This window comes from Gigantopelta aegis, chromosome 6 (assembly GCF_016097555.1).
Source record: "Gigantopelta aegis isolate Gae_Host chromosome 6, Gae_host_genome, whole genome shotgun sequence".
NCBI lineage: Eukaryota > Metazoa > Mollusca > Gastropoda > Neomphalida > Peltospiridae > Gigantopelta > Gigantopelta aegis.
In genome coordinates, this window is record NC_054704.1 from 55,311,758 (window position 1) to 55,338,284 (window position 26,527).

The following is a 26,527-nucleotide window of genomic DNA, read 5'->3' on the forward strand; positions in this document are numbered from 1 at the left end:
CAGATACTTGAGAAAACATTCCAGATATTCCGACTGGTGTGTTATTTTAATGCAGACAACCATTTGGAATATCTCAATTGATATCGATTTCTGGATCATGTATGTAATATAAAGAAGTTCTGAATACTGTATTGTACTAAACATAACCGATTCACTACAGTACATTACTGGCGGTTGCATTCGATTGAAGAACACGAGACGACGAGTACAAAATCAAGTCAAGGATGTTCACTCACTGTTCATACTATACACATTGTAATCAAACGTGCAAAATGGAGACTGATTATTAAACAATGCATTACAAAATAAGCATTTCAACCGTTACGCAACGCTCTTTGATGCACCATGCGATGCGTTACAAACGATATGGGAGGGGAGGGGTTGTTGGTCAAGATTTACTTACTGACGTCTTTAAAACAAAGTTGGGTTTTTTTAAAGCATAAACTAAATACCGGCAACCATACATGGTCACATTTTCTATTAGATGATTCTTTAATCAATTATTTATTTAAAATAATAAATTGCATAACTGTGGCAGTAAAAAGTGGAGGGGGTGACAAAGTGTTACATAATTTTAGAAGGGATGGTGGTCTTAACGTTACAAAATGTTAGGTGGAGCAGGGTAAAAAATAAACTTGCCAAAGTTTCCACTATGTAATTATTGAACGGACACAAGTGTTGCGTTTGATCTGCTAACCCATTACGCATGTTGCTACAATCGTTCAAATCGAATGCAGCCCCAGTTAGCAGGGGGTGGGGTGGGGTGTATTTTTCTTGCTGTGTAGATGTGTGCGCTGTTTCCGCCCACCATGCAGAAGCACGGCGAAAACTTTCAAAGCGGCAAAATGTTAAAATATTACAATTCTTCAGAAAAACTAAAATCTAAAACTTAAACACTAATTAAGAAGACGAGACTGGTGAAACAAGTACTGAAAAGTCAAATGAATTAAGGCCAATCTGAGAAATCTGCAGCTGAAACCGAAACAGAGCCAGCCAAAAAACGTAGAAAAATTAATTAAAACTTCGCTTTCAGTTTCTGTGGTTCAACATGACGATAATACTGACACAATGCACTATACCTATTGTAGAAAAATTAGCAAGCATGTTGCTGGCATAAATCAAATGAGGGGGGACATTTTTTTTTTGTATACCCACCACCCACAAAATAATATTTTAATTGAATGGTAGTCATATGAGGCATAGAATTATAATCACAGTCCCTCCCCACCTCCCTCATGCGATCAATTCTGAAATGGTCCTCATTTCAAATTCATGATTGAGTGAAAACTAAACAATTTCACGGTTTCAAGCTATTTATTTAATCAAGCAGCGAAGTGATGTATAATGTTATGATGGTTACAACACATGCATAAATGATACAAAAAGAGTAGTGTGGCTAGTAACATTTTAAGCTTGGCGAGTAAAAAATGTTTGTCCACTAGCCAAAGAAGAGTTAGTTATAAAACCGAGCGTAGAACACAGATTCCATTTGCATTATTTTTGAAGGAGACGACATGTTATTTCTGAAGGAGACGACATGTTATTTCTGAAGGAGACGATATGTCAAATGTTGATTTATAGTCACCTGTGAAGCTCACATCCGTTGACTAGCAGTACAGACGGTAAACCAGAAACAACAAATGTATTAAAGACAAAATATGTGGCAATCTGTACTCAGCGGCCACTTGTCTTAAGCAGCCACTTTTTATCTACTCCCTTGTGTGACCGCTTAAGACAGGTTTAACTGTGTATATATATATATATATATATATGGAAATGTAATCATGATTGTAATCATGTTTGCTAGACAATGTATTCACAATCGTAATCGATTACTTTGAATTATCTTGTAATCGTAATCGTGACATTCTAAAGTAATCATAATCGATAATTACTTTTGTAAAGTAATCGCCCCATTTCTGATATATATACAGGGCATAAAATTCGATTTTATCAGACAAACGATGTGTCGTTAGTGTGGTTTTTGTGTTTGCATGAACGATTTTCTCCAGTGGTTCAGATACAGATGAAAAGGTTAACTGGCAACGGTAATCAAATGAGAATCTAAGATGGGCGATTTTCATAGCTTTTCTCCAAATTCTTATCATAAATACTAAATTATTATTATTTGGTATGCAGGGACTAACTTGAAAGTTGCCATTTACATTTCAGCACACTACCCCATTGGTTCTGTTACAGGGGAGTACTTGTTGGTGCCAAACAATAGTCTGAATGAAACGGGGATTTCCCGGAAGCTTTGAGCTTCCAGGTCTGAACGGAAAGACCCGAAGTTCTGCGAATCTTCAATCGATCCAATCGATGCTTCAACTCAGTGTTTCATCATGTTCTAATTTCCACTTCGTTATTTTAAAGTCCCTTATTAAACGTACTATTTTCTTCACTGTGTATGTCATATTTTAATAAATTGATTTAGCAAGGGTTGTACTTGTTTTCATTACAATACATGTTTCAGAATTAATGAATATATTTCAACGTAACCACCAGTGTCAAAAAGTAAATAAATATACAGAACTTCACATACATTTTTTTCGCTCCTATTTATTTCACGAGTTTATTGTGCGCCTTTGGTACCTTCTTGTGTCATTGAAAGGGTTATCAACTTACACAAATTAGATTGTAATATATCAACATTTGGTCAAGCAGCATATATTCTCTGTAATTCTATACTAGGCGACAATCTATTAAAAAGGTGGTGAAAACTCGCTGGCTGTTGCCCGACATCCCTGCACCAGATTTTGTACCCTGCCATTGCTCTCAGATTCCAAATTCTGAATTGGTGGATCTCTTATTTCAACAGTCGGTCAGGAAGGAAGGAATTGTTTTATTTAACAACGCACTCAACACATTTTATTTACGGTTATATGGCGTCAGACATATGGTTAAGGACCACACAGATATTGAGAGAGGAAACCCGCTGTCGTCACTTCATGGGATACTCTTTTCGATTAGCAGCAAGGGATCTTTTATATGCATCATCCCACAGATAGGGTGGTACATACCACGACCTTTGATATACCAGTCGTGGTGCACTGGCTGGAACGAGAAATAGCACAGACTGACCGCACATTGAGCAAGCACTTTACCACTGGGCTATGCAGTTGGTCAGAAAGCATGTATTCATTGCAATTCTACATCAGGCGACCATTTACAATTATTTTTAAAAGCATTGAAAAATCACTAATAAATAACAATTCTGCACCTGATTATTATTCTCCAAGTGTTTGGGCCAATTTTTCTAAATTCTAAATTGGTGGATCTAGGGTTTAAACTTAATGGCGGCAATTGCTGTCATTGTGATATAAATTGATGTAGGTAGAGAGCATCACTGACGGCACTATTGTGCCGTCGGTAAAGCTCCTTAACAATGGCAAAAAGTATACACCTTCAAAAGTCACTTTTAAAAGAATTGCCATAGGCAGGCCTAAAATTCTTTTAAAATTTGCCGTGGGAGACAGATTCTGAAGTTAAAGCCCTGGTGGATCTTGATTTTGCAATTATCAACACAAAATATCCCACAGATGTTCCATTGGGTTTAAATCTAAACACGTTGGCAAAATTGATCAGTGTTTAACTTTTGCCGACGTATACATAGTTCTTCAACCTTTTGTTGTGCTAATAATACAACACAGAAATGTGTTCACAGTACAGTAATTACTAGAAATCCATGAGAACTTGATTTACTAGCACTTAACGTACTGTTATTCTCAAACATAAAACAGAATGGCACCATCTACTATGAACATCTGTTGTCATTCAAATATTACATATCAATTTAGCTCTTTTAAAGCTCCAATCTCGACAATTCAAATACAGCTACAGCAGGCAATATTTTGTTTTCAACATTCTGATTAACAGCAGCAGCATAGCAACAGTGCTAAACAATTAGCTGAATAGGGAATAGATGCTGTGCGATCCACCGTTGCAGTAAAAGGAATATATAAGTAGTTTTCAGGGAAATGGGGCCAGGCTTGACTACACTTTATAGGATCTTTTGAATTGAATACATCATTAAATTTAGAACCCAAGATTTCTTTCTTGAATATCATGTTGATTTTATAAAAGATATGTTAGTGTGTGAATGTGGGGTATAAATGTGTCTCTTATGCTTGGCTTACAAATCGATTAACGCTGACAACTGGCAAGTCAGCAGTAGTCTGAAAATGTACACACACCAGCTGATGTGACAGTAATCAGTGCAAAACTGGAGATAGACACAACTGTCGTGTCTTTGCCCTGCACATACCTACTGATTAATGCCAACGCGACTATTGAGTCAGCGTTAATCGGTAGTGACTAGCTAGTCGCTTAGCGTTATCATTAAGAGTGTGCCAAGCATAACACATTTGTTGGTGTGAACATCCTTTTTAGCAACACATGCTGTTGACACATTCATGTGACCACAATTTATTGACCAATGAAAAAAGCACAATGAAATCTGATTACTCTGTGACGTCCAAGTCAACCTGAAACGGATTATCACTCTGATGCATAAGTTACTACAGGTACAATGGCTGCAAATTGGTTTTAGACGGAAAAGATGTTTAGATGTAGACTTAACCTGCTTTTTGAGGATTATATGTAAGCAATAGAATACTATGTTTTGTTTTAAAACAACTTGTAAGATAAATGTTATCTAACAGCCACTCATGTAGTATTCTTTATTCAGTAGTATATATAAAAAATAATCTCAGTACTCAATGTTATTTCTTTTCTTTTTTATCTATTAGGTCTAACATTCATCAACCATCAAAGAAAGAAGTGTTTTATTTAGCGACGCACTCAACACATTTTTTTTATTTACGGTTATATGGCGTCAGACATATGGTTAAGGACCACACAGATTTTTTTAGAGGAAACCCGCTGTCGCCACATAGGCTACTCTTTTATGACAGGCAGCAAGGGATCTTTTATTTGCGCTTCCCACAGGCAGGATAGCACAAACCATGGCCTTTGTTGAACCAATTATGGATCACTGGTCGGTGCAAGTGGTTTACACCTACCCATTGAGCCTTGCGGAGCACTCACTCAGGGTTTGGAGTCGGTATCTGGATTAAAAATTCCATGCCTCGACTGGGATCCGAACCCAGTACCAGCCTGTAGACCGATGGCCTGCCACGACACCGGTCATCATCAACCATCAAATACTGTTTTGTAACTTCGAGTTATATATACTTTTAATTTATGATTATCATTCTAAAGTAAATTAAAAAACAAAAAACCTCTTTCTCGGGGTCATGTACACAACCTGTCTCTTTTACCCTTGCTTGCAACAGATATTTGTAATATTCAGTTTCTGTGAAGTTAAAAAAAAAAAAAGCAATAAGAAAAAAAATATATGCAGGATTTTATGATATACAACCTGCGTGATACTCTTACATAAACTTACCTGACATTTATCACCAGGTGCAAACCCTGCACTGAATCCTTTCTGCTGGTTACGGAGTTTTGCTTCTGAAATAATAAATAAACCAAAAAACTTTTACTACCGACATAAAAGTTATTCTGCAGCTTTTCCACTCAAATAACCAAACATACAATAAATTATACGGTCTCTTCATTTGGATCAGAAATTTTAAATAAGGAGTAGTTCCACCACACACTAAACAAATAATGTGGTGAAAATTTCGACTCTGGGACTCGGCAAGCCTAGTCTTAGGTGGAAATTTTCACCACCTAGGGTGTACTTTTTCTATCCCACATGAACGCATATGATGAAGTCTTATAGTAAAATACTGGTGTGTATGGAAATACAATACTAATGAAAACTCTTTGGTTATTCCAGGCTTTAAACCTTACTGTTCAATTATTTAACCAGTATTTTAAACAGCCTCTATTATGTCCCATACCAGTGTCCATTTGTTTAGATTGATACACACAATAAAAGTTATTTTATTTGAGATATAAAATGAAATTTATTTTATTTTTATCATGTCGAACATTTCCAGCAAACCCCCAGTATTTGGCGCTAAATTTGTAACGTGATCGGGGCGGTCGTCAAGTCTTTTCATGGCCACTGATATCTTGTCCTCAAATGCATATTTCATTGATCAGAACAGATGATTTATCCTTATTGTCATTGTTTATTCTGCACTTCCTAATAAAGTATTAGAAACTACCTTTTATGAAGAGATATCACCACTTGTAAAAAGAATGGAATATTATCTATCGTGGTTGTTAAATAATATTTACACTGCCTTGTAAAAGTGAAACTACATTTAGCGAAGTCCATGCGATTGATTCAATTGAAAAAGATAAAAATAAAACACAACAATGTTATCACACATTAAAGGATTTTTTAAAACCTTTTTTTCTTTTTTATAGCCATCTTCAAATCTTTATTAAAATTTAAAAAATGATATTGTACTTTGATTGGTTCACCAAAAGTTTAAAAGAAATTCCCAAGATGGACTGTTGCACGAGACCAACATATACATTTTTTAGTTTTTTCCATTTTAACTACATAAAAGTTGAGTTGGCTTATACATCATACCAACCATTTTGTACCATATATTGAGGAACAAACTAAGGGGTTGGCTTATCCACAGAGTCAGCTAATACAGTACATGAGTGGCTGTTAAGATACCATTTATCTTACAAGTTGTTTTAAAATGTATCTAAAAAGCAAAAGCGACTTGGATAAGTTTTTAAACGGCCAATTGTAAGTTAAATGGTATCCAACGGACACGGATTTAGTATTGTATTTCTTATATATCCTCAAAAACAGTTTCATTGGATGGTATGGCATTGGTGACCTAGTCAGCACCTAGGAGCAGCCAGTCTTATGTCTTTAAAATGTTATCACATGTGTCAACAGTATGTGTTATCAAAATTAACAAATGATGTTCTCACCAACGCAAGTGTAAGAAATGAAAACAAATAATGGTGGATTATTAAACATGGATTCATTAATCGACTACTGGATGTCAAACATTTGTTAATTCTGAGTCTTCAGAGGAAACCCGCTACATTTTCCCCCATTAGCAGTCAGGGATTTTTAATATGCACTTTCCCACAGACAGGACAGCACATACCATATACAGCTTTTAATAAACCAATTTATGGAACAATGGTTGGGATGGGAAAACATTCAATCAGAGAATGGGTTCGAGTGAATTCTACCCTTCAAACCAAGCACCGCAGGAAAGTACTTAACGGATGGAGCTAGATTCAACCCCTGGACAAAAACAACAAGTGAAAAACACACATGCACACACATATGTACTTGCATGCACACTCACTTACCCACTCGCTCTCTGACACACGCTCTCTCTCTCTGACACACACACACACACACACACACACACACACTCTCTCTCGCTCACTCACTCACACACACACACACACACCAAACATTGATGCTAATAAAACTAACCTACCTCTTTTCTCTTCCTGAATAATGTCTAGTTCGACATTTCGGAAAAAAGCAGGATCCAAAGCTTTTGCTATTCTATATGGCAATGGAGGAGTGGAACGGTAAGCTGGTCTCTAAAAAAAATGTAAAAATAAAATTAAACTTGTAACTTTTAATATTTTTTTCTAAAACTATCAATTCTTAACAAGAATTACATAGAATTAAATGTCTCACCTATCTTAAATGTTTTTGGGACACTTCAATGAACATCCATAGGTGCATATATAATTAAGCCAAGCTTCAATGAACATCCATAGGTGCATGTACAATTAAGCCAAGCTTCAATGAACATCCATAGGTGCATGTACAATTAAGCCAAGCTTCAATGAACATCCATAGGTGCATGTATAATTAAGCCAAGCTTCAATGAACATCCATAGGTGCATGTATAATTAAGCCAAGCTTCAATGAACATCCATAGGTGCATGTATAATTAAGCCAAGCTTCAATGACCTAGGACTTACATGATGTAAACAAGAAACTAATATTAAACTTTAATGCAAACGTTGTTGCCACCACCGCTGTGATCGGAACAGTAATACTTACATCTCGCCTTTTCACTTCCTAATGACAAGACAGTAACAGACTTTCTTTACAGCCATAATTCTCAGAATGTTTTCTTTTTAAAAAATTATTTTTCCAATATAAAAAATAAAATATGTGACCCAATACTTAAATGGTGTGTATACAATTACAGGAAACTACTTAAAACCAAATGATTAAAGTTAAAAGGTTTTCTTAATCTGCATCTGTTAATTATTTATACATGCAAATGTTTATCAACACCCAACAGCCGATGATTAATTAATCAATGTACTCTAGTGGTGTCGTTAAACAAAACAAACGGAACTTTTAACTATTTTTTGCAAGCAGAGTCATTTCACAAATGCATCTATACATGTGTTACATGCGTATGAGGAACTTGTGGGTAAGTTTGTTTTTATCTGTAATACTAAGAGACTTGCCAATAAGGTCTGTTCCAGGAGCATATGTTTCACAGATCAATTTAACACAAGCAATTACTTGACAAGCACAAAAAGGTGTGGAACGTGGACAAGTTAATAAAAAGAATGGAAAAAAAATCCACACCACTTCATGAATGACATATCTACATGACATTATTTATGTACTTATAAGAACTGTTTGTCTTTTTTCCCCCGGTGAATTCATCAATGTACAGCATAGTACTGTCATGTACTATAGCAATATAGAACAGTACTGTCATATACTACAGCAATATAGTACAGTACTGTCATGTACTATAGCAATATAGCACAATACTGTCATATACTATAGCAATATAGCACAGTACTGTCATACTATAGCAATATAGAACAGTACTGTCATATACTATAGCAATATAGCACAGTACTGTCATACTATAGCAATATAGCACAGTATTGTCATGTTCTATAGCAATATAGCAAAGTACTGTCATGTACTATAGCAATATAGCAGTACCGTCATGTACTATAGCAATATAGCAGTACCGTAATATACTATAGCAATATAGCAGTACCGTCATATACTATAGCAATATAGCAGTACCGTCATATACTATAGCAATATAGCAGTACCATCATATACTATAGCAATATAGCAGTACCGTCATATACTATAACGATATAGCACAGTACTGTCATATACTATAGCAATATAGCAGTACTGTCATATACTATAGCAATATATCACAGTACTGTCATATACTGAGCAATATGGCACAGTACTGTCATATACTATACCAATATGGCACAGTACTGTCATATACTATAGTAATATAAAAAAGTACTGTCATATACTATAACTATATAGAACAGTACTGTCATACTATAGCAATATAGCAGTACTGCCATATACTATAACAATATAGCACAGTACTGTCATATACTATAGCAATATAGCACAGTACTGTCATATACTATAGCAATATAGCACAGTACTGTCATGTACTATAGCAATATAGCACAGTACTGTCATATACTGTAACAATATAGAACAGTACTGTCATATACTATAGCAATATAGCACTACTGTCATATACTATAGCACAGTACTGTCATACTATAGCAATATAGCACGTACAGTATTGTCATATACTGTAGTAATATAGCACAGTACTGTCATATATTACAGCAATATAGCATAGTAGTGTCATATACTATAGCAATATAGCACAGTACTGTCATATACTATAACAATATAGCACAGTAGTGTCATATACTATAGCACAGTACTGTCATATACTATAGCAATATGGCACAGTAGTGTCATATACTATAGCAATATGGCACAGTAGTGTCATGTATAATAGCAATATAGCACAGAACCATCTTATACTATAGCAATATATAGCACAGTACTGTCATGTATAATAGCAATATAGCACAGAACCATCTTATACTACAGCAATATATAGCACAGTACTGTCATATACTATAGCAATATAGCACAGAACTGTCATGTATAATAGCAATATAGCACAGTACTGTCATGTATAATAGCAATATAGCACAGAACTGTCATGTATAATAGCAATATAGCACAGAACTGTCATGTATAATAGCAATATAGCACAGAACCATCTTATACTATAGCAATATATAGCACAGTACTGTCATGTATAATAGCAATATGGCACAGTACTGTCATATACTATAGCAATATATAGCACAGTACTGTCATGTATAATAGCAATATAGCACAGAACTGTCATGTATAATAGCAATATAGCACAGAACTGTCATGTATAATAGCAATATAGCACAGAACCATCTTATACTATAGCAATATATAGCACAGTACTGTCATGTATAATAGCAATATGGCACAGTACTGTCATATACTATAGCAATATGGCACAGTACTGTCATGTATAATAGCAATATAGCACAGTACTGTCATGTATAATAGCAATATAGCACAGTACTGTCATGTATAATAGCAATATAGCACAGAACCATCTTATACTATAGCAATATATAGCACAGTACTGTCATATACTATAGCAATATAGCACTGTGATCATAGTATTAACGTATAATACAACATACCCAGACATTTTTTTGAAATCCTAGATTAAAATCTGTGCCATCCGACACATTTTGAAGGAAAGGATGATTAAATTGAGAGGAAATACAATGTTCCACGAGAGGAATACAGCGGATCCGAGGAGAATTCCCACCCCTGATACTATATTCCTTGATCTGAAATTGCTTGACAAACCAATGCAGTGAACTAAACTGTTAAGACTGTACTTACATTACATGAAACATAACCCTATTAAATACGGTGCTATAGGAAACATGGTATAACAGATGTTCTTCTGATGCCTATTGGTAGACAGAGTGACATTATATCAAAAGACTTACCTCAGTTGGAGCGTCTGGATACACAAATCCACTGCAACAAAAAGAGAGAAGAGTATTTTAATAGATTTTTTTCAGGGTGTTCAAAACACCTCATAAGCCTCCCAAAACAGTTAGTGGTAACTTTCTGAAAATGTTTTTAAAAATACCTGTTCAGTGATCCAGATACAAGTCAGATGCATAAATATTGCAGGGCTTGAAATAGAAGAAAATATGGCCTGGTGTTACGTTTATATGGCCTGGTGCTACGTTTATATGGCCTGGTGCTACGTTTATATGGCCTGGTGCTACGTTTATATGGCCTGGTGTTACATTTATATGGCCTGGTGCTACGTTTATATGGCCTGGTGCTACGTTTATATCGCCTGGTGTTACATTTATATCGCCTGGTGCTATATGGCCTGGTGCTACGTTTATATGGCCTGGTGCTACCTTTATATGGGCTGGTGCTACGTTTATATAGCCTGGTGCTACGTTTATATGGGCTGGTGCTACGTTTGTATGGCCTGGTGTTACGTTTGTATGGCGTGCTAGAAATAAATTTTGTATTTAGGGTGGAAAATGAGGTCCTGTAAGGTATATTTTAGAGCATTATGGAATTAAAATGTAGCAGTTAAAATGTTAAAGTTTGTTTTGTTTAACAACACCACTAGAGCACATTGATTAAGTAATCATCGACTATTGGATGTCAAACATTTGGTAATTCTGATACGTAACCAGAGGAAACCCGCCACATTTTTCAGACAGAAAAGCACATACCATGGCCTTTGACCAGTTGTGGTGAACTGGTTAAAATGGAGAAAAAAAACCCAATCAGTTGAATGGATCCATAGGAGGTGGTTCGATCTTGCAACAGATTCACATGCTAAATAACAGATGACATAATCGTACACACAAATCGCTATTTTGAGCCCTGTTTTGACCTTCACCTGGGCCACACTCATGGGGTTGGGTCAATACAGGTCACAAGCTATCTACTGAACCACTCATTGCAAAATTATACCAAATCCATTCACTGAACAATTCAAGAGGAATAAACAATCAAGAAAAATGTAACCCTGGTCCACACATGACCATGACCATGACTATGCCCAGGGGTCAGTTTGATTGGGAGAGATGTATGTTGTTGGAAGATCATCACTTATAGACATTTGTAGTAAATATGAAGTAAGACAATTCAAGAGTGGGTTTTTTTTAAATGTCTTAAATGACCTTGAACCTTCTCTGGGAGGTTGACAACTGAAACAATATCAGTGGGTGAACAACAATAACAAGTGGTGAAAACCACTCATAGAAAGGATTCACGAGTTACAGCAGACATTGAAATATGTCGAGAACGGCCATTCAGGTAACCAGGAGGTTTACATGCATCAAAGGAGTCAAAAACACACACACACACACACACACACACACACACACACACACACCAATATGAGAACAATGATATGAATGATTAACCTTTAGACTACTGGATTAATTTTTAACAAAAACCACGTTGAGTGGGTACAAGTTTATAATTTTTACTCACATATATTCACTTAAATGTTTTATAAATACATGAAATAAAGTTCATATATGAATCAGTAAGTATTATTTTCATGTTTTTTTTGTAATTTTTATTATTTTTACATCAGCTAATGGTGATTAAAATTAGGCAACAAATCGAAAAAGTTGTGTTTACTTATGGGCATTTGTGGCCAGCTGTCCAGTATTTATGTCCATTATTCCCAATAACAATGGTTTTCTGACCAGAATCGTTTTAAAAACCCGAACTATAATTCATATTGCAATATTTGGTAATTTTCGTTGTTGGTAAAACGATCAAATTTATTATCAAATTAGCTGTCACAATCAGCTATCGATCCCTGAAAATTACCGTGATGTGCCACCATTGTTGTCAAGTGAAAATACTTGCCGAAAAAATCAAAACAAAAGCCACCATTTTGATAAAAAAATCTTTTTTCTTTTATTATATTTCCGTTTCCGGTGAGTGTCGTGTGCAAAATGGTGGGAAATATGAATTGGGGGAATGCACTGTATACAGAATACACTATGTCGACTGACGTGACGTACTCAGAAAGTTAACGAAGTATCAGCGATTTGGTCAATGATATTAGGAATTGTAAACTTCATAAATGTGTTGTAACCTACAGATTACCGGGCCTGTAATTTATGGTGACCTGTTCGTGGGTTACCAGGCACTATGCTAATTTCGATGCCTGTTATAGGCAATTGTTTGAACTTGCACCTATAACTGTAACAACTTGGCCAGAATTCAAAATGGTCCTAATAAATGATAAACACTTGTATACGTGCATAGTTATCTTACCATAAATTTATCATCCTGAATAATTAATCATGTATAATTGATCACAAATAATGCCTCCCTATCTTTACATTATGTACTATTAAAGGTAATCAATGTTTATATGCTCAACTGTCACTTGACCTGACATGCCGTTTACTAAATGCTGAGATACCAGGGGCAAGATAGGTCACTGCATGGGTTTTGTATTAGATGATGCATGGAATAAAAATCCACTGACATCACACTGGACTCAGTCTATATATAATGTTTGTATTTACTGGCAAAAGAAAGTAAAGGCTCCGTTCTCGGTGGTGTAGTGGTTGAGACATCGAGGCTCGTAGATACTGAGTTTGCATCCTGCTACCGGCTCCAACATAAAACAAGTTTTATGAATCAGTGGGTAATGTGAGAAAACTACACCGACCCATCTCTCACTAACCACTAACAAATAACATATTGTCCTGAACTAACAGCCCAGGACAGCATCCTTGAACCCTAATTGGATAGAAGCATGAAAATAAACACAAATGAATGAATGAAAGGTGTTCAAATAGTTCTTACACACACTAAAAAAAAATTAAAAAAAAAAAAAAAATTATATAGCACTTGAACAGTGTCGAATGATAGTACAGAACGGTCGATGGTGCATAACATTCTTAAGATCTGGAAAAATGTGAGTACTCATTTCAACTCCATAATCATTGTGTGTGTATACCTCTAACTACAACTACGTACATTGTACATTATCACAGAGGCATAGAGGATTCATGAGAAAAAACACACACTATCCTTTTACCTTCATTGCGGCATGATCCTCTACTGTGGGGTAACAGTTTCTGTTCTTTTTATTGCCATCTTCATCGAGTGAATCAATTGCATTCATATTGCCAGCTGATAACAAGTTTTGTTTTTGTAAAGGCGGTGTATATATTATTTGGCACCCAAGATAAATGATTTTAATAATGAACACTACCACTTCCATTGTTTTTATAAGCTGTGAAATAAAAAAATAAAAAAATAAGCATTTCTAACATTTTATAAAGAATTGCCGAATAAACAAATGACACTAAGTAAAAATCATCAGTTACGACCAATTAAATCTGCAATTGAGGATAAAATATCGGACATGAGTTAGTGGACAAAAAGACAGAATTTGGCACCAACTTAGCCTAGGTTTTTTCAGTTGGAAATTGCCGAAACGATAAAAATAAAATCATTTTCATTGCTAAAATAAAATGTAACATTTATTGTGTGTATCAAACATACAAATGGAGACTGGTATGGGACACAACAGAGGCTGTTAAAAAAATAGTGTTAAATTATGTTACGGTCACTGTCGTAAGCTATCTACATTTTTCGTCAGTTGCACTTTCGTGCACAATGCGGCTCGTTTCCTTTGATGTTCACTAATCGATGTTTTTCAGTGTGAAAATAAGTGTGCATTTTGAAATAGCGGAGCTGAGTGCTGTAAATTATAACAGGATGTCAAAAAAATAAAGAGGGGTGCAGAAAAACAAATGGGCTGCCAAATGTGAAAAGAGGCGGCATATATTACATGAAAGTGAGGAGGCAAAATGCAGTGAGAATGTATGTTATACAACACAGGGTATGCGCATGACTAATTCCATTGAGTGGTACTAACTAAACACCCATTAACTCCAACCAACGCCCATGTTAAATACTGGCAGATAATGTTCATACATGTTTATACATTTTTCCGTAGGTGAGGAGCTTTACCAACGGCAGTAATTTTTATCCAGTGGCACAAAAGACCCATCGGTGACGTCCCCAACCGACGGCAGTTGCCACCATTAAGTTCGAGCCCTGTTGTCGGGTGGGGTGAGGGGGCAGTCTGTGCCTTCCCACTAGACGAGAATGTGTTTCCGGTCTTACTCTATATAAATAAATGTATAAATATTGCTTGTGCCCTCCACTATGTAGGCCCAACTCCCACTAGAGGTTGTGCCCCCAACTCCAGACATCATTTCTACGTGTCTGCTCGGCAGTGTCTAACATATGGCTATTTAACACTTGGTCTCTCTCCGAATCCGATAAGCGCCAGGATTCTTGCAAGCATAAAACATCCGAATCTATTTGGATTCGCGTGAAAGGAAAGTGAGTAAAAGGAAGAAAGGAAATGTTTTATTTAACAATGCACTCAACACATTTTATTTACAGTTATATGGCATCGGACATATGGCTAAGGACCACACACAGATACTGAGAAGAGGAAACCCGCTGTCGCCACTTCATGGGCTACTCTTTCCGATTATCTTTGATATGCACCATCCCACAGACAGCAGGGATGCACAAATGTGAAATTGTGATAGTTGCCCGGTGGGCAACCAGTAGCTGAAGTTTGGTTGCCCAACATCATCTCTTGGTTGCCAACATATTTCATAAAATGTTTTATGAATATAATTTTGAACTGTCTTTAAAATGAAAATGAAACTGAAATTTTAGTTTTAGTTTTATTTCTTTTTTAACAATATTTATCTACAGCTCATCTTCGCTTAGGCTGAGAAAAAAAAGTTTGTTTAGTTTAATGACACCACTGGAGCACACTGATTAATTAATCATCGGCTATTGGATGTCAAACATTTAGTAATTCTGACTCGTAGTTATCAGAGGAAACCCGCTACATTTTTCCTAATGCAGCAAGGGATCTTTTATATGCACTTTCCCACAGACAGAAAGGCACTTACCGCAGCCTTTGTCCGGTTGTTGTGCACTGGTTAGAACAAGAAACAACCCAATCATGCAGGGGAGCTAAACTGTGGAACACACTACCTTCAAAGATAAAATATTCTCAATCCCTCACCTCATTCAAATCCAGTTATTTTAAGCACTATTCAAATAATAATCAATTTTAAGATATACCTTTGTTGTTGATTTTGTGTTTGTTAAAATAATTATGATGTATTGAGTTATCACTGACTCAAGTTTCTTAACAAATTGATTTAAATATTATTTATATATTCATAATATGTGCTATTGTTCCTCATGCTATACATATTACATGTATGTTGATGTTGTTTCTTTGAATGTATGTATGTATAATATCATGTATAGATTAGAGAGGGCCTCATGGGAGACCAGTCACCTTGTACTGAATGTGTTTACCCTCTGAAAATAAAGAATTTTATTATTATTATTATTATTATTATAATCAGCTGAATGGATCCACAGAGGTGGTTCGATCTCGCTTGGGCTGTCAGTCATAATACTTGATGAACTCTGGGCTCATCCAAGATTAAAAATACCTGTTGCCAAAAACATTGCCAAATGGGATTTTTTTTATTTGCCATAATGAAAATATTTTAGCCAAAATTGTTTTGTGTAGTACTGTATAGAGTATTTATATATGAATATGAAATTTGTATCTTTTTCAGCTAATTATGTACAAACTGGAATACATCTGAATAACAAAACTATCCCCGATCAAAATCAAAGACAGCAATGGGGGTAGGGGCAGTTAATATATTACTTTGATTTTTCAGTGGGTGAGGAGAGATAAGCAGAGTTGGAAGCCAATGCCCTCTGCAAACACACCCAAAATTCTAAGGCCTATGGCATTAATAAAAATCTGAGAGCCAATACTCTTATTTTTTTATTTTTTTTCATTATTTTTTTAAAATAGCAATCTTTATTTTGGTTTGAACTGCTTTTAATTGTATTTTAAATAACCCCATCTATTCCACACCCCAACAATTTCGTAATTTGTGCCATTTTGTTGATTTCTACTGACTTCACGTTATGACAACTATCCATTTACATGTACGTCAAAAGGTTTTGATTAAAAAGATAATTAATTCAAATTTTACGATCTTTTTAAAATCTAGCTAACTTTTGAGATGTCACCTCACAGTCAACAAATTTATTATATGACAGTCAACAAATTTATATAATATTTTATCTAACAAATATCATGATTATTGTAAACTAATTGTATTCAGTATACGTTTAACCGCAATTTGTATAAATACTGCATGTTCCTTTCCCGTGATCATGAAATGCATGAGTGCGAAATTAACAAAGACAACGGAAATAAACAAACGAAACAGCAATTAAGTATTCATTAATGCGAACAACTATTTGGTGGTGGGTTTTGATCTCACAAATTTACATCAAGATTTACTTGCATGTAATCGTATTGTTTAATGTCTGCAACAATTTCTTTTGACACGTGCAAGTTGCAGCTGACTGTCAAGCGTGACCTATATGCACACTGAGAACAGCCAACGAACGTTTTCCAAACGTTCGCGAACTATGCGATTGGTTCCCGACGTGGACATTGGGTTTAACGTGGAAGCGCACAAACCAGTTTAGCGGTCATTTTTGTTTTGCTCGGTCTACCTGAACTCGGCCCTAGCCTACTTGTCTTTGGCCCTGAACTAGTATGTGTATTGAAACTGACACGCAATTTTGGTCCATTTTTATTACTCTGGCTCAAAGACTTTACAGAGTTAAAATAACACGCTACAGATTTTTCAGACTTTTCTTGCATACATGTTGCCGTTAAAATTAATAACTGATTATTAAAATAAGCAAACATTGTTATGCTGAATTCTTGCTGACTCCGCTTCTCGTTACCAGTCGCGAGATCCCTGTTAATATTTGGTATTATTGTTATATGTTAGGTGTCGGATAGATTATGTAATCTTTTGTTCACATCGGAAGATAGAAAATGGCGTAGCCAAATTTTTAGCTCAGAACTGGATGCTTGTTGGTGTAGTTTGTGGCCTTTCACATGTCTTGTGTCCTTTGCTAATAGCCACCATTCTGAAATGTATCTGTCTGCATTGAACTCGTCAAAATCATATACGGTGGACGCCGAGTGGATGGCAGCATTAGGGTGGATATTTATATTGCCTGTCAGTCAAGTTATCAGTTTCGATACTTTTGAATTGCCCTGACTGTCCGAGTGTCAGGAAGTTGTGTTTTTCATTTTACTTGTTTTATGATTTTCTTCGTTGCCTGTCGGGGCAACTGTTTGACAAAGAATGGTTGCTCGCAACATATTTTGGTTGTCCCGGGTGCGCGGACAACCGATTTGTGCACCCATGGACAGGACAGCACATACCATGGCCTTTGATATACCAGTCGTGGTGCACTGGCTGGAACAAGAAATAGGCCGATGGGCCCACCGACGGGGATCAATCTCAAACCGACCGTGCAGCAAGCAAGCGCTGTACCACTGAGCTACGTCCCGTCCCCAGTGAGTAAAACGTTACCGAATTAACAAATAAAATAAAATAAAATAAATTGTCTGGTTATCAAGATTCAGTTTAAACTGGCTTCAAAAAGTGTAGCATACATTTGAATATGTGCATGTTCGAAACATAATGGTTTATCGAGACTAGTCTGGCCTGGAGCCAAGCGGTGGTTGGCCCATTTCTATGAACCAAATTGCCAACGAAGTTTACCGAAAGGAACTTGTTTGTTCAGTTCTTACATAATAACAATAGACAGTAATTAAGTTTTCCCAAATTTAGTAATACATCAAACATTTCTATTTTAGTTCGCTGATATTATGTTCCTAACCTTGAATCACCTGCTCTTTTTAATAAATACAGCCAGTGCATCAAAATGAATGAATGAATGTTTAACGACACCCCAGCACGAAAAATACATCGGCTATTGGGTGTCAAACTATGGTAATGCAAATAAATAAAGTGATGATCAACATCAATATAAAAATTCAAAAACAGTGTAAAGAACTGTGCAAAAACACAAATATCACAGAATTTTACGGATACTGAATATTACTCAAAACTTCAATGTTGTGCTGTATTGGCCATTCTCAAAGAGAATGTTACACCCCTGCACCACGGTGAGGTTACAGCACACGCAGGGGCCAGTGCATCACGACTGGTATATCAAAGGCCGTGGTATGTACTACCGTCTGTGGGATGGTGCATATAAAAGATCCCTTGCTGCTAGTCGAAAAGAGTAGCCCATGAAGTAGCGACAGCAGGTTTCCTCTCTCAATATCTGTGTGGTCCATAACAATATTTCTGATGCCATATAACTGTTAAATAAAACATTTCTTTCTTTCTTTTTAATCAATACATCTTTTTGTCGTTTGTGGAAATGTTCTTCAGTAATATCCATACAAACATTTAACCAATGCGCAAAATACATCGGCAAAAGTATCCCATGCGCGGTTTACGAATAAGCAATCTTCGAAAAGTAATGGGCTGCGTTCAGCCAGACCGAGCAGAAAAACGTCCGTCAGACTTGTTTGTGCGGTTCACAGTAAACCAAATGGCCACATTGGAAACCAATCATATAGTTTGAGAACATTAACAAACGTTTGCTGGCTGAACTTGGGGCTGGTAAGATACCTAAAAAAAACACTGACTGTCAAGAAAAAATGGATCCAACAACTAAAAAAAAACTTAGTTTTTTGTTTTGTTTTGGTGTTTTTTGTTTGTTTTTGTTTGTTTAGGTTTTTTGCTTTAAAATTGGATAAACAGTTACTGACAAATTGGTTATTCTTTCCAGTAAATAGTAAGGTGGGTTTTTTTTTCAATCAATATAGTTAGTAGCATATGACACTGAATTCTATATACTAACACTGTTGATAAAGTTCTGTGAAAATGTTTAGGATCGGAGGATTCCCGTGGACTGCTTCCATGGGAATTCACATGGATTCTCATGAAAAAAGCCAAATTTTTAGCCCTGTATTAAGTGATGGATAGAAAAAAGCTGACACTGTGGTCTACTGCCACCAAACAACAGCCTATATAGCAACACCAGGCTTCCTCTTTCAATATCTAAACGTTTGTTGTGTTTACTGACCCTACTAGAAAAGAAAAGAAAAACTTGTTTTGTTTAACACTACTACTAGAGCACATTTATTTATAAATCATCGGCTACTGGATGTAAGTTTGACATACATCTATAGTCTTAAGCTCTAGGAAACCCGCTACATTTTTCCATTTGTAGCAAGGGATCCTTTATATGAACCATCCGACAGACAGGATAGCACATGCCACGGCCTTTGGTATGCCAGTTGTGGTGCACTGGTTGTAACGATAAATAGCCCAATGGGACCACCGACGGGAAAGATCTCAAAGTGACCGCACACATCAGGCAGACACTTTACCACTGGGCTACGTCACACCCCGACTCTACCAGAGCACACTGATTTACTGATCAGTGGTTATTGTATGTCACACATTGATTTATTGATCAGTGGTTATTGTATGTCACACACTGATTTACTGATCAGTGGTTATTGTATGTCACACACTGATTTATTGATCAGTGGTTATTGTATGTCACACACTGATTTACTGATCAGTGGTTATTGTATGTCACACACACTGAGTGGTTTTACTGATCAGTGGTTATTGTATGTCACACACTGATTTATTGATCAGTGGTTATTGTATGTCACACACTGATTTACTGATCAGTGGTTATTGTATGTCACACACTGATTTATTGATCAGTGGTTATTGTATGTCACACACTGATTTACTGATCAGTGGTTATTGTATGTCACACACTGATTTACTGATCAGTGGTTATTGTATGTCACACACTGATTTATTGATCAGTGGTTATTGTATGTCACACACTGATTTACTGATCAGTGGTTATTGTATGTCACACACTGATTTACTGATCAGTGGTTATTGTATGTCACACACTGATTTACTGATCAGTGGTTATTGTATGTCACACACTGATTTATTGATCAGTGGTTATTGTATGTCACACACTGATTTATTGATCAGTGGTTATTGTATGTCACACACTGATTTATTGATCAGTGGTTATTGTATGTCACACACTGATTTATTGATCAGTGGTTATTGTATGTCACACACTGATTTATTGATCAGTGGTTATTGTATGTCACACATTGATTTATTGATCAGTGGTTATTGTATGTCACACACTGATTTATTGATCAGTGGTTATTGTATGTCACACACTGATTTATTGATCAGTGGTTATTGTATGTCAAACACTGATTTATTGATCAGTGGTTATTGTATGTCACACACTGATTTATTGATCAGTGGTTATTGTATGTCACACACTGATCAGTGGTTATTGTATGTCACACACTGATTTATTGATCAGTGGTTATTGTATGTCACACACTGATTTATTGATCAGTGGTTATTGTATGTCACACTGATTTATTGATCAGTGGTTATTGTATGTCACACACTGATTTATTGATCAGTGGTTATTGTATGTCACACACTGATTTATTGATCAGTGGTTATTGTATGTCACACACTGATTTATTGATCAGTGGTTATTGTATGTCACACACTGATTTATTGATCAGTGGTTATTGTATGTCACACACTGATTTATTGATCAGTGGTTATTGTATGTCACACACTGATTTATTGATCAGTGGTTATTGTATGTCACACACTGATTTATTGATCAGTGGTTATTGTATGTCACACACTGATTTATTGATCAGTGGTTATTGTATGTCACACACTGATTTATTGATCAGTGGTTATTGTATGTCACACACTGATTTATTGATCAGTGGTTATTGTATGTCACACACTGATTTATTGATCAGTGGTTATTGTATGTCACACACTGATTTATTGATCAGTGGTTATTGTATGTCACACACTGATTTATTGATCAGTGGTTATTGTATGTCACACACTGATTTATTGATCAGTGGTTATTGTATGTCACACACTGATTTATTGATCAGTGGTTATTGTATGTCACACACTGATTTATTGATCAGTGGTTATTGTATGTCACACACTGATTTATTGATCAGTGGTTATTGTATGTCACACACTGATTTATTGATCAGTGGTTATTGTATGTCACACACTGTTATCAGTGGTTATGTATGTCACACACTGATTTATTGATCAGTGGTTATTGTATGTCACACACTGATTTATTGATCAGTGGTTATTGTATGTCACACACTGATTTATTGATCAGTGGTTATTGTATGTCACACACTGATTTATTGATCAGTGGTTATTGTATGTCACACACTGATTTATTGATCAGTGGTTATTGTATGTCAAACACTGATTTATTGATCAGTGGTTATTGTATGTCACACACTGATTTATTGATCAGTGGTTATTGTATGTCACACACTGATTTACTGATCAGTGGTTATTGTATGTCACACACTGATTTATTGATCATTGGTTATTGTATGTCACACACTGATTTATTGATCAGTGGTTATTGTATGTCACACACTGATTTATTGATCAGTGGTTATTGTATGTCACACACTGATTTATTGATCAGTGGTTATTGTATGTCACACACTGATTTATTGATCAGTGGTTATTGTATGTCACACACTGATTTATTGATCAGTGGTTATTGTATGTCACACACTGATTTATTGATCAGTGGTTATTGTATGTCACACACTGATTTATTGATCAGTGGTTATTGTACGTCACACACTGGATTATTGATCAGTGGTTATTGTCACACACTGATTTATTGATCAGTGGTTATTGTATGTCACACACTGATTTATTGATCAGTGGTTATTGTATGTCATACACTGATTTATTGATCAGTGGTTATTGTGTCATACACTTTTCCATTAGCAGCAAAGGATCTTTTATCTACAATTTCCCATGTGTTATTTAGACATTCCCCCCATTTTACAGTTATAGGTTTTAAGTTACATTTTAAACCGAGCACATGTATCAATGTAGATAGGGGAAGCCATATTTCTTTTGGATACAAGTCAAAATGTACCCAAACTGAAACGTACCCAACCAAAATTTATATCACAACTAAGACAACTGCCGCTGGTGCCATAGTAAAGTTCAAGCCCTGCCTTTTAATATCTAGTCCCAGATTCAAAACCACCGTAATCTAGATACCAAATAGCCGAAGTTTTAAAATTTACCAATTCAAATATAAATTTTATTTACCGTATATCTTCGCCTATAAGTCGAATTTTTTTCACCCAAAAATTATTTTACAACTTGGGGGGTCGACTTATAAGAGGGTAAAAAAATTTCACCAAAAAATATTACTGTTTTGGGGATTATTTTACAAGTTTTATTGTTGAAGTATGCCATGTATTTATACTCAAATATGTTAATTTGACACATTTATTTTTTATAACCTTTTTTTTTTGGCATTAGAACGGTTTTGGTTATGCGAAAAGGCGTACGATCTCACTCACATGCCAAGACAACAGTCCACTTAGTTAAATTAACAGTCATCACTAATAGTAAAAATGTAAACAATACTAACTACCTGTTGCCTGAGTTTATTTTGAAATCTGGTCACTGGCATTAATGGTTGTTCAAACAATGTTTTGGCGGTGATTAACTTCATGAATATTACTGAGCTTTCCCTTAAAATAGACTGATCTCTGCAGTTCACTATCTAGAGCAATAGGGACACACATCATTTGGTACAAAAACCAGTGTACTTTCCAGAGTTATCCTCCTTACATGTATTAATATGGCGGCAAAACGTGATACTTTCATTTTTATCGTAGTGATCTGTTGTCAGTGTTTATAAATAAAGTCGTTGTCTGTGCACAAAACCATCTGTACAGTACTATACAGTAACAGTCAAACAGCTTTCACTCTCTACTAAGGGAATATTTCGTTCTGATGCTATGTAATAATGATAGTTTGATTGGAATAGTCTGATTATATTGCGATGTACAAAACGTGAAAACCGAAGTTTGTAAAATAATTTTCTTTTGTTCAAATATTATTGTTCTCATGTGCTGAAAATAAGAAATATTTCAATATTTATAAGTAGTTTTTCATGGGTCGACTTATAAACGGGTCAATAAAAAAATACGTTTTCAGGGCTTGAAATTAGGGACTAGACTTATAGCCGAGATCGACTTACAGGCGAAGATATACGGTAATGTATTTATTAAGCAAATTAAGTGAAAATATTTTAATAAAATAAATAAATTTGTACCCCTCTCAACGTGGTTTTTGTCAAAAATTAATCCAGGAGTCAAAAGGTTAAACAAATGTTTTTCCTTACTTCTCCAGGTTTTCAGAAAAACTGTTTTCTCTGGTTCCTTTCTTCTGCTGACGAATAAACATTACAGCTTCCTCCAGCTCCGAGGTCAGACCAAACACACCCTGATACAGCACTTCATAGATCACAGCTAAAATACAAAACTACAGGTCACACTCCCTGATACAGCACTTCATAGATCACAGCTAAAATACACAAGAGATCAGACTCCCTGATACAGCACTTCATAGATCACAGCTAAAATACACAAGAGATCAGACTTCCTGATACAGCACTTCATAGATCATATCTAAAATACACAAGAGATCAGACTTCCTGATACAGCACTTCATAGATCATATCTAAAATACACAAGAGATCAGACTTCCTGATACAGCACTTCATAGATCATATCTAAAATACACAAGAGATCAGATTCCCTGATACAGAACTTCATAGATTACAGCTAAAATACACAACAAGAGATCAGACTCCCTGATACAGCACTTCATAGATTACAGCTAAAATACACAAGAGATCAGACTCCCTGATACAGCACTTCATAGATAATAGCTAAAATACACAAGAGATCAGACTTCCTGATACAGCACTTCATAGATCATATCTAAAATACACAAGAGATCAGACTTCCTGATACAGCACTTCATAGATCATATCTAAAATACACAAGAGATCAGACTTCCTGATACAGCACTTCATAGATCATATCTAAAATACACAAGAGATCAGATTCCCTGATACAGAACTTCATAGATTACAGCTAAAATACACAAGAGATCAGACTTCCTGATACAGCACTTCATAGATCATATCTAAAATACACAAGAGATCAGACTTCCTGATACAGCACTTCATAGATCATATCTAAAATACACAAGAGATCAGACTTCCTGATACAGCACTTCATAGATCATATCTAAAATACACAAGAGATCAGACTCCCTGATACAGCACTTCATAGATTACAGCTAAAATACACAAGAGATCAGACTCCCTGATACAGCACTTTATAGACCATAGCTAAATACAAAAAAGAGGTCAGATGCCCTGATACAGCACTTTATAGACCATAGCTAAATACAAAAAAGAGGTCAGATGCCCTGATACAGCACTTCATAGATTACAGCTAAAATACAAAACTAGAGGTCAGACTCCTTAATACAACACTTCATAGATCACAGCTAAAATACAAAAATATAGAGTCAAATACTATATAATACTATTAATAGGGCCAACAATTCCAGTATCTGGTTTGTTGCTTAAAAATAAATATTTAAATTTAAAAAAATATTATTGTAATAAAAAAATTATAGACACTCCCCTGCTATTTAATTAGCCAAACTAGCAAAAATGTAAAAATGTATTTTAATTCATTAAAAACTATTTTTTTAATTACTTTGTGAGACTGCTAAAGTAATACATGTCCCCAGTAACACATTTTCATATCTTCCGAGTTCAATGACCATATCTCCATGAAAAATGGGTAATCACCATAAACGTTAAACTTGATCTGTAACAGAACGTCATAAAGCTATACACAAAACTTCAGCTCAATATCTTGAAGCATTGTATAAACAAATCAAAATTTAGTTTTTTCATATCTCCAAAGTTCAAGGGACATAACTGTTAAAAATGGGTAAATCGCCATGAAAGCCAAACTTGATCTGCTGCAGTACATAATAAAGATGTACACAAAATATCAGCTCAATATCTCGAGGCATTGTGAAAAACCCATCCGGAAAACTATATGTGAGACAGAGAGAGAGAGAGAAAGTCGGGATTGAGACAAAGCATAAGACCTCTCCAGTTGGACCGGAAGGAAACGAATAACCTAGTATATTATTTACTACTCACATTGACAAATAGCTGTATGTTGAATAACAGACCGTGGATAAACGCAGTCGTAATGGATTCCATCAACAAAACATAAAAATACCTGCAACAAATAATTTAAAACGGAATGTTTGTCAGTCTTTAAAACAATATAAATCAGGTATTCATAATACAAGACGACTCCCATTTAAAACCTTGTTTACATTTTAAGTACATCATTAATTTATACATGTAGTATAACATTATATATCACTATTACATGATATTGTGGTTTAATGTGATGTGACGATGCACTTAAAAAATCTGAATGTGTTAGTATCTGATTGGTAATTTTCTGATAATTTGGTATATACTGAATTTGATACATGATAAAAACTGTAGTAAACAATTGTATAATCAGTTATTCATAATACAAGACGACTCCCATTTAAAACCTTGTTTACATTTTAAGTACATCATTAATTTATACATGTAGTATAACATTATATATCACTATTACATGATATTGTGGTTTAATGTGATGTGACGATGCACTTAAAAAATCTGAATGTGTTAGTATCTGATTGGTAATTTTCTGAT

At 35.3% G+C, this 26,527-nt stretch overlaps 1 protein-coding gene across 1 annotated transcript in view; it reads right to left on the reverse strand.

The window, feature by feature from the left end:
• The window catches only part of LOC121375536, a 138,586-nt gene that overhangs the window by 111,916 nt on the left and 143 nt on the right, over positions 1 to 26,527 (reverse strand). Inside the window, exons 2-6 of the mRNA XM_041503039.1 lie at positions 25,970 to 26,051; positions 24,119 to 24,245; positions 10,801 to 10,831; positions 7,398 to 7,506; positions 5,408 to 5,472 (exon numbers count right to left, since the gene is read on the reverse strand). Coding sequence (XP_041358973.1) covers positions 5,408 to 5,472; positions 7,398 to 7,506; positions 10,801 to 10,831; positions 24,119 to 24,245; positions 25,970 to 26,051 — 414 coding nt within the window. The remainder of the gene's footprint in view (positions 1 to 5,407; positions 5,473 to 7,397; positions 7,507 to 10,800; positions 10,832 to 24,118; positions 24,246 to 25,969; positions 26,052 to 26,527) is intronic.